Source organism: Pleuronectes platessa, chromosome 20 (genome assembly GCF_947347685.1).
Source record: "Pleuronectes platessa chromosome 20, fPlePla1.1, whole genome shotgun sequence".
NCBI lineage: Eukaryota > Metazoa > Chordata > Actinopteri > Pleuronectiformes > Pleuronectidae > Pleuronectes > Pleuronectes platessa.
This window is the reverse complement of record NC_070645.1, coordinates 15,895,682-15,909,528: the sequence shown is the minus strand read 5'-3', so window position 1 is coordinate 15,909,528 and position 13,847 is coordinate 15,895,682. Positions and strand designations below refer to the sequence as shown.

Sequence of the window (13,847 nt, the reverse complement as noted above, 5' to 3'; positions counted from 1 at the left end):
AAATATGTAAAGAAACAGAAGAACACAAAAGAAAAGAGGATTAGTTTGTGGTGTAATATTGTAGATTTACACCCGTTTATAAAAAAAAAACGTCATGACGTACACCGGAATACAATACAAATGGCCGTGGGTGGCGCTTTTCACCTTAACACCTCCAGCAGCAGCAGTTAACGGGCAGAGGGAGCCGAGCGAGGCAGAGACAACACGGAGCTGTGGATGTGGCTTTAATGGAGGATCGAGCAACATCGTTAAAACAGTGAATAACAGCTCACTGCTCCTGTGCCGCCTCACACTGTTCGATCCCCGCCTCGGTCCGGGGTTCTTCTTGTCGCGGGGCCGCATGGAGTCCGCGCTGAGACGGTCGGCGAGGTGTTGTGCGGACAAGAGAGCATCCAGCTAATGCTAGCCGCTAGCCGCAGCCCAGCCACGGATCGTACGGTGCGGAGCTGAGAGGAGGCTCGCTGCTGCTGCTGCTGCTCCTACCGCCACCGCTGCTGTGCTTCAGGACGGACACACAACCTCAACCATGGGCCTCATATTCGCCAAACTGTGGAGCTTCTTCTGCAACCAAGGTGGGTGTTGTTGCGGCTCGTTAACCCGCGCCGCTAGCTGCTCAAACCCGGGGTGACGAGAGGCTGCTAGCCCGTTAGCTCCGAGTGAGCAGCTCCAGCCCCAATAACAGACGGAGGAGAAACGCGAGGCGGCTCAAAACAAACAGATTAACACAACTCCACCGGCAGCTAGTTCATCACTGTGAGGCTTCACCAGGCTGTCAATCAGCTTTCAGTCACTTTCTAGAGCCACACACTGTTTACTGTCTGTTTCCCTCGACTCTCTGAAACCCGTGTTTACTGTAAACAGCCTGTTTTTCTCCTTTGAGCAAGTTGAAAACAACTGGATCAGCTGAGCGGTGATTAACAAAGAAGGGAGTTGTTTTAGCGTCAGCTTCGTTTATATTGAGTCACAAGTTAAATAAACAAGCGTAATAAACTTGAGAGAGAGTGAGGAACACTACTGGTTTACACAGTGTTGAATGGAATGATTGAAGTTTACTAGTGCGACAAAAACTTTCTCCTGAATATTCATTTTTATATTTTAGTCATATTTCAGTGACAAAAGAAAAGTATCAGATCCTCACATTCGGGGAAATAAAAACTACGTTCAAATATATGTTTGGATCTATTATTGGCTTTTTTAAATGATTTGTATTTTGAAAGTTCATTAGTTAAATTGGTGTCTAATGGAAGTAAGATAGTAGTTAAATCTGGTACGGTGCTTCTCTTGCTTTAAATAAAAAAAAAATTGTAATAAAATGTGTAAAAGCCTTAATTTAATCCAGAGGTTTTTATTTTCATCTATCTCCTTCTTCTCTTAACTACTTTGTCCCATGTAACGTCCTGGTGGGATCATTGGGACAGAGCAGGAGGATTACAGCAGGGTGTGAAGTAGTGGGAGAAATGCTGGTAGCTTAGAACATATAATCAACTCTACGTAATTACCAAAGCAGCAGCCAATCAAACCGGGAGCCCGGGTCCTTGCAGATACAGACCTTGAATTAAGGTTTATTGTTTTCTTTTATTCTGAAAGCTATTTACAACATGTTTTCAAGTGTTATTTTATAATGGAGGACAAAGGCAACGTGTTTGAAAGAATCTCTTTAGCTGTTGTATATTTAGATTTGTATTACTTAGAAAAAATGTTTTCCTTAGACCAATAGATTGTGGTTTCTACTCAGTGGTTTGTGTTTACTTGTCAGGCAGAGAGTAGTATGAAGGTAAATAGTGACGCTCCAGTTGAGTTGTCTTGTCGGGCTCGTCACAGGGCAGCTCCTCTTCAAGGAAGCAATAGACGCGTATCACCCAGTGTTCTGCACAAAGACAGACAGAACTGCAAAGCCCTCTGACCAGACTTCCTTCCTCTCTGGCAGCCAGAGGCCTCAGACAGGCCAGAAAGGTCCAAACACCAAAGTGGGATATTTTCGCACATGCCTGTGAGCCCTGCTTCTGCGTTTAGTTTGTGGTGTTCTCCTGCTTCACACTCCTCAAAGCCCTGCCTGCGGCTTTTATGAACAGCAATTTACTGTAGGTTCAGCGGCTCTTGGGAAAAACCAGGTCAGCGTGTTTTGGAAAAGGAAGAAAGAAAAGAAACCTCCGTTTTAAAGCCATGAATGCATTGTACTTTACGGTCTTATCTATGTGCCACATCTTGTTTTGATAGTGACGGGCCATGAAGATGATTCATAAAATGTTTTCTTTTGATAATTATATCCTATTGAAGTCAGAAGACTATAATCTCAAATTCATCGCTACTTTATCATGCTTTATTTGTTTTGTTTTTCTCTCTGTTTTGGTTGCATGCAGATTGTGATTCTGTGTATTGTAGTTCTTTCTCAATGATACAGATATTAGAAGATTGTAAATCTACAAATGGAACTGATATTTGAGGCGATCAGAATTGATCTCAGCCCACTTTGCTTGGCTCTGGGAAAGACCATAGATCCCCTCTGTTTCTGTCTTTAGTTCTCCAGATAACGTAGAGTTCAGAGGGTTATCCTCCCCTTTGCTGTTTCACCATATCTTTATTTAAACTTCATACTTCAGTCTTCAAAATTCTTTAAATTGAACTTGTTGAAACCTGCAGAAACTCTGTTGACGCACTGTTACTGTTTTTTCAGAGCACAAAGTGATCATAGTTGGACTAGACAACGCCGGGAAAACCACTATACTCTACCAATTGTAAGTAGTTTGACTTCTGCATAGTTTAGTTTAGTTTTCTGCATCTAAACAAACCAAACCCTAACTTAATGATTCTGTCGTACAAAGCCTGATGAACGAGGTGGTCCACACGTCTCCCACCATCGGAAGCAACGTGGAGGAAATAGTGGTGAAGAACACACACTTCCTGATGTGGGACATCGGAGGACAGGAGTCCCTCCGGTCCTCCTGGAACACCTACTACTCCAACACAGAGGTGAGCAGCACAAGCTTGAGTCGTAGACTAGGGGGGGGGGGGACTGTAGCACGGTCCGGCAGCCCTTTTCTTCCCGAGTGCGGCAGCTGGTGTGTTTGTTCAGAGCACAGACGGCAGCAGGAGCCGCCCAAGTCAGAGGTCACACTTTCACAAAGGGGCCGGCCTGGAAAGTAAAGCTGGGGTCAGCGCCTGCACGGTCTTTGGGAGGAGGAGCTGGAGTTGTGGCAGATGTGTGGGAGGTCTTTTGAAAACATTTGAAATACCGGTTGAACTTTTTTTACTCTCGTCTCACGGCATCACATCTTATTTATTTATTTTACACACGAAGAGTTTAACCTGTATTTGACCATAGGTCTGTCGGTCACGTTTCACCCTATTCACAAAGGACCAGACTCCTCAACTCTCTGTCACACTTCTGATTCAACTAGATGTGAAATCATTATTCAATAATCGATTACTTATTTATATAGTATTTAAAAGAAATTCTTATTCCTTCCTATTTTAATGAATGTTTCAGATTTTCTAAGGCTGCAACAATTAGTTGATTCATAGAAAAATTATCAACTTAAGAACATTGTGATGAGCATTCTTTGAATTTTTATCGCAAATTTGTTGTTATGTTTTTTCTTTTTCTAGCAGATACTGCTTTTCTATCCAGAACTTCATTACACTCCACCAGTGCAATTACAGATGCAATTTAACACATTAAACTTGTTTACCCTTCAAGCATGTTTGAAATGAATAACTGTAGAATTAATGAGTGACTGGTCCAGAAACCATAAACTTCTATTACATAAGACTTTCAATGAGAGTTTCCAGTAGCTCTGCAGTTACTATAGTAACCCGTGTTCACCCCTGGTGCTGATCTGGGTCACATTCATGTTGGATAACACGTTTCCACTCGTGTCCTCGTAAAACAAAGTGTCTTCTTCCCGAGCTGTGGTCAAAGTGGCGTCCCTCACGTCACAGAATGGACGTGGCTTTAGTCTTTTGTCACGCAGGGTCGCTCTCTGTCATTGTGAACGGGCTGTTAGCAGAGCAGTCATCAGTGTCCATTGTGAGGCTCTGGGCCTGGAACTGCCCCCCCGCCGTGTTGCATTTCATTGCTGTAAAAGTCTTTTGAAAAAGAGGTCACTCACTGTGATTTCTGCATCCCACAATGCAGTTCATCATCCTGGTGGTGGACAGCACGGACCGAGAGAGGCTGGCCATCTCTAAGGAGGAGCTCTACAGGATGTTGGCTCATGAGGTAAAGCTCTCATTGTAGCAAACTGCTCTGTTTTTGTCATGGCTGTTGGTTTTTCCGCTGACCCTCCCACACGCAGCTACATTGTGTTGATGTGTCGGAGAGCGGGAGGTTGTGGTTTCATTGTTCTCCGTCCTCTCTCTCTCTCTCTCTCAGGACCTGCGGAAAGCAGCTGTGCTGATATTTGCCAACAAGCAGGATATGAAGGACTGCATGTCTGCGGCGGAGATCTCCAAATACCTCAGCCTGAGCTCCATCAAAGACCACCCCTGGCACATCCAGTCCTGCTGTGCACTCACAGGAGAGGGGTAAGACACATCTGGGCGTCTTGTGTTAACTGCAGCAGGCAGTGATGTGTGTGCACGGTTAGCAGAATGTTAATTAACTCAAGGATTCGACAGATGAAGTTCTATCAGCTTCTTATGATCCCAAGCCTCCAGCTGCCAGATAATAACTGTGCAGATGTTTTAAATCCATCTTCTGAGGGACACATCATTATTAGTATGGCTCATGATACCAATGATAGATAGACTTTTTACATGGCTACTGGTTATCAATGTGTAGGAGTAGTGGACTAGAATTGGTTACCGCTTTATAGTAATATATTGAGTCATGTTTCATCCTTGTGTTTGCTAAATGAAGAATACACAGTGCTCAGGGATCATGTATTTAAGTAAGAAAAGAGGAGAAATATGATTCGTGCAGAAAGACATGGGAACTTTTCTACTTGATACCAAGTAATAAAAATAAAGGGTAAAGTGTGGAGAATCTGCTAATAATGTAAAACGAACATGTATCTCAGGCCTTTTGATATGTAAAATGTCGGCATCTTGAACTTTATTCCACACATTTGAAGCACTTCGGCTGCTGGGAGTGTTTCAAACCACCAGGTTTCACTAACCCTGTTGAGTTTGGAGCCCATAACAATCTTGTAACTCGATCGACCCATTGTTTATATTTCCAACATCTTTGTTTTTCCAGTTTATGCCAAGGTCTGGAGTGGATGACCTCCAGAGCCGGACTCAGATAGCCCCTCCCTCAACCATGGACGGCCTGACTACCTGCACCACAGCTGGCTAATAGTTACTTTTTTATTTTATAATGACACCTTTGGACCTTGACCTCTGCGGACCGCACAGTGTGGCTGAACTGACACGTCTGTTACAACGGAACAGACAGAACCTATGAACTGACCTGGTTTTACGGTGAAGGAGGAGGAGACGTCACTTCAGACCGGGGGGTGTCCTGCACCGGACCCTTACACTACATACATATCATGTTACAAACACCATCATTTCAGCCATTAATGTTACAATGAGTGGAAAATGTGATGCAGCTCTTTTTTTTTCCCTCTATAGAAGTTTGTTCATGTTAAATTTCATAGGACAAGCACAGGGTTTAGAAGCAGTATTGTAAACCACATGTGGTGGTGGTGGTAGCACTGAGTTCTGCACAGAGCTCATCGGGTGTATTACACTTTAGTCTCCATTATTCTTTGTTCTCAACATCTGTTACATTTAATTTCAGTTTCATAAGCTACACTGTTGGTGGTTACCCTCACACTCGACCCTTCTGGTGTCGTGATGAAGGACAAACTCCCTTTTTATCCATGTCGAGCCTCGTGTGTCATGAAGCCAAATCAAAGTGTGGGCATGCAGCGTGTGTCCTCCATCGAACCCAAGGGACAAATGGAAATGACTTCAGCTGTTAAATTAAATGAGAAAATCATGCAATGGCTGTAATGTGATTCCAAACGCAAGTACCAAGCTCTGTTTTAATAACAGTATTTTTAAATTTTAACACTTATCAGTGATGTATCATGATTTTTATTTAATTTTATCGATTTTATAGCCTGAGCTGTTTTGTTGCTCTTTGCAGGTTGGGGTCTCGACCTGTTTTGTATTAATCATCGGTGCTCCACTAGTGTGCGTGGCTGATCCACTGCATCCTAATATAAACATTTATTTTCTGCTGCCATTTTGGCCTGTACTCCTCTTCAAGTGTTTTATACTTTATTAAAGGGATCAGAACAGCCGCCATCGATAAGGTGCCACAAAGAAGCTGCTACTCACGTGGTTTGTAGCATTAAGATGATCTGAAATCAACATTTGGCCATCATATAGTTATATCTCAATCCTCAGCCTTAACTAAGCTGGTGCAAGTGTGTGTATGAATCTGACAGCTGGTTTATGATTTGTCTTCTTTTCTCAACCCATGTTTATCCTTTTTGAGGCTGTGTAAGAATTCCTTGAACTTGCTAACAGATCTATGCACGTGTCACTTTGCAACCGAGTTCCATAGTGGACAAAAAAGAGAGGAGGTGCATACGTTTGAACCAAAACAGAGAACTTGAAAAGATCTTGGTCTGGATATGAGTGTCTAACAGTATCTTAGCAATGGTCGTGAGACAAAGTATTTTTATACTAACAGGAAACGGGTGAACTAGGCAGCCCCCAGACTCTTTACGGCAGCATTAAGGTTTACAGAAATATTTACCTTGATCTCACAAAGCAAGGGAACTGATCTTATACTGTCAGTGTGGTGATGTAAAGTCTGGGTCATGTACTGTATCTCAGTTTTGTTTTCATTAAAAGTTTGTTTTGAACTTTAGAGTTGTTTCCACACTTGTCTTAATTACACAAACAAGAGTTCTACAGCTTGGTAGAAGTCGCACAGATCCGGGAAGAAGGTGTTGGTGCTAATACAAGATTACTTAAATTTGTATTATCTAGTTTCTCAAAAAAATATATGGGATCTTCATGAGACAGATGAGTTTGTGAAAATAGTTAACGCTTGATTAATTGCCCAAGACAAGGAACAGTCAGATCTGATTCAAATACCAGTTTATTCACATCGATACCAGCCAAGAAAAAGCAGTCAAGAAAAGACACAACTCCTCCCCACTTTTTAAATAACGACAAGAGGAGCTTCTCAATTACTAAAAAATGCCGAAAACAGCAATTCTTTTTTTCTGTCAAGATTTTGTATTTTTCCTTTCTAAATTGAACTATACATTCACTTTTCAATGATGCCTTTGCATTGAGGTAATGAGCAAAGAAACAACTGGCAAGACGAGACATTTAGACGGTAGGGTCAACCAGGAGGATGAAAAATCAAATACTGTAGGTAGGTGAAATACAAAATATGAAACTGGGTAAAAAATGCAAATCTGTCAAACGCTGATATGTTTTCTAAGCTGTGACTCAGGTGACAATAGTTTCCCCGGTGGATCCCTCCTGTCGAACACGTACAGACGAGTGTTTGCAGTAATAATGGTTAGAAGTGTTTTGAACTCGGTGCTAGAGAGTTCTCACTGTCACACAGAAAAGCAACACACAAGCAAACGATGAACAACAAACGAGCTGCTCAGTCAACTTCAAACTGGAATCAAATGGAGGCCAGGTTGGAATATTAGAAACTTTTTAATCTGTCAGTTCTCATTGGTGCTGGTGTTACCTGGAGTCCTCTGACATCATTTGCGAGAAACTTCTCGCTCGCAGTCCGCCTTGGGAGATTCCATAAAACAAGACCTTCTTCTCAAACGTCCATGAAGTGGAAACATGGCGAGTGTGTAGGAGCCCCGAGTGTGTGTGTCAATGTTTTTCTTGGGCCTGGAGCTTCGGGTCCAAAAAACACCGCTGAATGAAGGAGCTTTAGGTTACTGTGGGGTTTCTTTAAAAGAAAAAAGTCCACCACATCACGGTTCATAGTTCACTGCCAGCCAAAGAGAAGGCTTCAAACATGCATTTATCTAGAATGGGAAGACGGCTTGGGGAGAGGCAGCAAAAACCCCCAAAACTAACACAAAAAAAAAGAAGGTAGGATGGAGTGATGAAGCAGGGGGGGATGGGAGAAGAGCAAATAATCTTTCGCAGAGGTGCATCATCTGGGAGAATTCACACGCAGAGCGCTCTGGGGCACCTGAGATTTACAAAAAAGAAATGACAGGTGAGACATTCTTCCAATACAACCTGTGAAAAAGTGTCGCTTCAGTAGGTGAACACGATTCTGACCTGTCCTCAGTGAAACCGTCCATTTCCTCATCGTCCAGCTCCATGTCCAGCTCGTTGTCGAGACAATCACGACCATATCCACTCAGGACGCTGCAGAAAGCAAAGATTCAGATCAGACACCTGGACGAGAATCTCATCGGTTGGTTTACTCCTTTCTAAACATCCCAACATACATCTAAGTTATTTGTTTTCTTGAACTTAATCTCAACTAGTAACACTTTATGGCTGCCTAATAACATTGTCTAAGAATCATGTGAGGTGTTGAGTTAGCTGCTTTTTAAAAATCTAACTATCAAGACACAGAATCTGATGTTAAGAGGATGAAACGATTGACTGGGTGTTGCTGACCTGACGGAGCGATACGTGAGGAAAACAATCCTCTTGAGCTTCTTGTTGTAGAAGAAATAGTTGAAGGACCAGAGACTCCCCTCTTCACCGAAAGGATCGGAGTCCAGATCGGGGTTGTAGCTACGAACGAAAATAAGGAAAGAATATTTAAAAAGGTCTTTCGGGAACCCAAGGGGATTTTCAGCAGCATGAATCACCTGCTACACATTCCTACCTGTAAATGTCACAGCTTTGCAGGTTAATTTCCTGGTCGATGGCATTCCACAGCTCCGGCCCCACAGAGTTGAACTCTTCGCCCACGGCTGAGATCAAGCTGCTGTTTACTGCATTAGCCACCTGCAGGGAAATGACATTCCAATTAGTATTTCACAAAGCTGGTTTTCCCTCTGATGGTTAAGATATAAGATCTGCTTCCCACTGACCCAGTTCACACTCGGCTCCCGGCTGAACTCGTCGGCCCGCGCCGCACTGAAGTCGTAGTCCGGTCTGAACGACTCGTTGAGCGTGGTGATGAGGTAGAAGATAGTCTTCCTGCAACACTTGTCACTCAGAGGATTTTCTCCATCTTCACTGCTCTTCCCAAATCTGGACAGAAAACAAAAATCATTGTTAATGTCCAAGCACCGATTCTCTCTCTCTCTCTCTCTCTCCTTCACTGCTCCGATTGGCTGTGGGCTGCAGTACTCACTGTGAAGGGCTGGTGGTGCTGGTGGACTGAGGGGGGGAAAGAGCCTCCAGGACGTGTGGCTCCCCCTCCTGGCAAAACTGCTTGAACATATGTTTATCATCTCCTGCCATTTTACAGGAGTAGCTCTCAATCCTGTGGAGCAGAAAGGATGCATTTTAAATTAAGTGACAATAATAATGGGGAATTAAAATCCAACCTGAATCCCTAAAGACAGATTCACTTATCATTCCGGCTTCATCACTCTCACACAACACATGGAGGCATTTAAATGGTTTCTCATTCACTTCTGAATGATTTTAATAAAAATAAACCCTTAACAAAAGACTAAAATATATATTATGATGCAAAACTTTTGATTAGATGAGTTCTATTGATTATTTTCTAATGTAATTGGTGTGTCCGTTAAGCCTAAATTCTTTTGCCAATGGTGATGTTATAAAAAGAAAAGATTCTCCAAGCAAAATAATAATTTCATGGAAATAAATACTAAATAATACTCAATTCTCACATGTGTGTATACAATGATTGTAACTGTATTATTTGACAAAATATCGATACAAAGGGAAAATGTGAACATCAGATCCAGCTTGTTATTGACATTATAAACTTGCCTAAAGATCTGCATAACGCGTCACCTTGCTTGACAACATACCCTGACATAACCCGAACATATCTCGCCCCAGAAGCCAAATCTGCACAAACACCTGACAAGAACAAGACGGTGCCAAATATCCTGCGTGCTCGCTCATGTCTCGGGTTCAGACGGCTCTGTACACTGATATGCAAGCAGAGCACACGGTGTGCAGTTGTTTATCTTCCCCCGCACACTCGGGGGTTATGCAAGCGCAAAGGTTGTGCAACTTTAGACACACAGACTCAAGAAGTACTTCTCTGGCCCAGCCGGTCTAATTATAGGGACACCGGTGGCAGAGGACACGGTAGTGGAAATATCTGCCCTGGTTTTCCACCCACAACACAGCTGACCGAGCGGCTGAGCAATCATGACAGGACAGATACTGCAGCTGGGGGGGGCACGATCAACTAAAATAGGAATAACAACCGTTGCCTTCTGAAAAACAAATATAACAGAGGCTTTCTTATATATTTTATTTTTGTATACATCTATATATAGCTGTTGTTGCATTATCTTATCATGCACCCTTCATCGCTTACCTTATTATGCTGTTTTTCTACAATAAACCTTTATTCAGAGCATGACCTATATACTTTCAACTTTTATGCATTTTTCTGAAGCGCAGCACAAATACAGTTTATGATCACAGTTTGCTTTTGTTTACTTGTGCCGCTAATGCAAATGTTCATCTCTGGAAGGTACATTTTTAGTTAAAGTGTGCAGCCTGTGATTCCTGCTGCTATGATGGGCTGCCTCACTAATCGGCTAAGCTGCTTTAACACCAGCAGTCCTGGCAGCTCCAGCAAAACTCAGCTTTCATGTAGTATTACAGCTATATGTCTGTGTGCATGATTATAAACCCCCACAACACACTCCGAAATAGCCACAGGGGGGTGTGAAAGGACACAGAAGCTCAGTTTCAGCCACCGGTCCAAACTCTGCTCTCAGACCAGCCCTCTGCCCTTTATATAACCACACTGTCACTGTAAGGACAAGCCCTGCTGAAGCCCTTACATAACCTGAAAACATAATGTTTAACAGTTTGCTGAGTGAAAAAAAAACACAAACTGTCAGTGATTAACTTTGAGCAAGTCTTACAAATGGGAGTTTAGTTCAACAGTGAGTCATCGTGATAATGCGTAACGAGCAGGAACTCGTTTGCTCTACTACCCTCGTTTACGTGACAGATTCTGTGATCTGCAGCCGCACCTTTCTACTGTCTACACTTGTTTCATGACACAACACCACACAAAGTATTTCCTTTGTATGGAAAACTTAAACAAACAAGCGATTTACAAATACTAGTTCTCTCAGTCAAGGATCACGATATTTAATCTTCTATCGTGTAAACAGCGATAAGCACGAAGTACATGAAAAACAAGAACATGAAAAGGTTTCATTTTAAGTGAGAGATTTAACTTTTTCTCCATATTTACTAAGATGAACTGAATCATATTTTCAGCTATTTCCTTTGTACCTGGAAAACGAATACAATCTGTAATTACCACAAGTACGTTTAATAAGCTTAAATCATGTGACTTCTCACCTGCCAAGGATGCGAGACTCTCCTGTTTCCACACACAGCTGGGAGCTGAGAGCTTCAAAGATGGAGTTCTCCAACAGTTTCATTGTTGCCTGAAAAACAAAATATAAGATTGTCAGTCAAACATAAACAAAAAAATAAAGACTTTTAATTCCACATTTACAAATTTGAGATACTTGTACATGACTTTAGTTATTCATCCAATTCTCAGAGAGAAATATTGTTTTTTTAATCACCTTGCAAAAGTAAACACAATGTACGTTTAAAAAGAATAGCAACTAAGTGTTTTAACCCTTAGTTGACTCGTGTTTTTTTTATGTAATCTTTCAAAGATTATTCTTCCCTCATTTAAGAGAAGGCTCCTTCGATATATTGATATAGAAGATGAGTTTTCAATGTCATCAAAGGAGCATTCTCCATTTAGCAGAGCTGGATTCCAAGACAAACCCACAACTCCAGTTTGTTCCTCTGATCAGAGATTTCAGAATCAGAATCAATACCTCCTCCTTTTCCTCCATCCTGTTCTTAATGTGGCTAGTTAGCATTGGACATATTCCTCTTTATCCACTAATAATGGATTGTAAAATAAGAGTTACATGCATAAGATGTGCAAAATCAGCTGGGTGAAATGAATGGTAGGTGTTCCGTAATGGAAACATCCTATTTGTGTGATTGCATTCATGTAGAAATACAAAATTTACGTTTGTTTTTAAAGTAAGAAAGGAAAAACGCGAATAAGGATTTGTGATGATCAAAAACAAGTTATTTTGGGTATACCAGAAATACTGAATGATTAAATGCATTCACAGCGAAGATATAGAAAATAAAAGTTTTGTATAGTATTGATGTATTTTTCAATTTTTGTGTTTTATCATATAACATATACTTTGGGTTCGTTAACAATCTGACCTTTTGTGTCTTTACATTGATATGAAACATTAAGTCGATTAATCCTTGAATTACCTTGTTAAAAAGGTGATGTTTTAATAATAATATGTAAACATTGTATCACACTTATACTTTGTACTTTTTTCATAACTACTTGTAATGGTGAACAAATAAATTCAGAGACTAAACAAATTATACAGCTGTCAACATGAGTAGCAGGGTTGTGTAACAGCGCCCCCATGGGGTCAAACATAGGATACCCGCCCCTCCCCCACTACTTAACAAACCCTCTTCCTGGTTTACTTCGTTCTTTAAAAAAAAAAAAAAGAAAACACAGTTTACTCACCGAGAGGTGTTTATTTCCAGCTCAGCGGTAAAACAACACAGGCCAACCCGCACACAGGCGTCTTCTTCCCGGGGGACAGAGAGAGAGATTAGCGACCCTCCTGCGTTCTGTCGGACCAGCTAGCGTTAGCGGCTAAGTTAGCGGTTAGCTTCTCGGGAGATCTTCACTTCACACGGGTAGCGTTTAGTTCGCGTCGGAGCATCTTCCGGGAGCACTCGGTCGAGTATGCGTTATACTGGGGCTTTTTAAATTTATACAGAAACTACTCGTCCCGATTAAGTGCGACGACATTAAATCCAGAGAGCGACTGCGTCCGTCGGAGTCTGTCTGCAGCGGCATCCCTCTCCCGGTTCACAGCGCGGGGCAATCTGCTGGATCAAGTCGCTCCGTCTCTCAGCGACTCGATCTGAACAAAGTGGCCGCGGACGAGCTCCTGTTTGTGGGGAGAAGGTGGAAGTGGGTCACGGTTTCTTGAAAGCGTCGCAGGGCCCTTCCTCATCAAAACAACGGGATCGACTGTGCTGTTAGAGCCCTGCCCCCTCTCGTTTATATACGCCCGCTCCCGAATACACCCACTTTGAAACCAACACCGCGTCCTGATTGGTTTTGCGACCTGTCCGTATAAAGAACGAGTCGTGTGATTGGATGGGGCTTTGGCAAATGTCACGGGACGTCGCTGTAGAAACACTGTTGTGGTTTTAGACAATAGATAATAACAATAATACAAATATTTACTTATCTATCTGTGATTATAAAGGAAAACATTCACATTGTTTATACATATGAATGTGTTGAAGGTCATTTTGCACATAATCCTTTTATATGTATGTATATAATCTATATGCTATCTCCTCCCTCTCTTTACGGTTCTCAAATGGACACTGTTAATTGTTTTGGTTGCATTTCGTTAAAGGAATAATAACAATAATAACAATAATTATGATACTATCAATAAAATATACATATTTGTGTATCTATAAACATCTAAAAACGTTGCCATCGTTTGATCATAGTTATGCGTAAAAGGTCATTTTTTACATATTTCAATCTTCAATAATTCCTTGTGTTTACATGGTATGGATTTATTTTGTTCCCATCAAAACAACCGACCCTACTGTATCGTTAAGCCCAGCTCCTTTTCATTACATACGCCCACTCGCGTCTACACCCA

General features: G+C 41.9%; 2 protein-coding genes across 2 annotated transcripts; one reads left to right on the top strand and one right to left on the bottom strand.

Moving 5' to 3' along the window:
* The first annotated feature begins 149 nt into the window (after positions 1-149).
* Positions 150-6,826, top strand: arl8 (ADP-ribosylation factor-like 8). Its single transcript, XM_053412196.1, has 6 exons — positions 150-572; positions 2,675-2,735; positions 2,823-2,970; positions 4,136-4,219; positions 4,373-4,524; positions 5,198-6,826. The coding sequence occupies exons 1-6, from the start codon at positions 527-529 to the stop codon at positions 5,244-5,246; spliced, it is 540 nt and encodes a 179-aa protein (XP_053268171.1). The 5' UTR covers positions 150-526; the 3' UTR covers positions 5,247-6,826.
* Positions 6,827-7,042: 216 nt separating this feature from the next.
* maf1b (MAF1 homolog, negative regulator of RNA polymerase III b) lies at positions 7,043-13,211 on the bottom strand. The gene is made up of 8 exons (XM_053412195.1): positions 12,677-13,211; positions 11,446-11,534; positions 9,266-9,397; positions 9,000-9,162; positions 8,792-8,913; positions 8,578-8,697; positions 8,230-8,319; positions 7,043-8,137 (listed from the first exon to the last, which is right to left on the bottom strand). The coding sequence occupies exons 2-8, from the start codon at positions 11,526-11,528 to the stop codon at positions 8,113-8,115; spliced, it is 735 nt and encodes a 244-aa protein (XP_053268170.1). The 5' UTR covers positions 11,529-11,534; positions 12,677-13,211; the 3' UTR covers positions 7,043-8,112.
* Between the last annotated feature and the right edge of the window lie 636 nt (positions 13,212-13,847).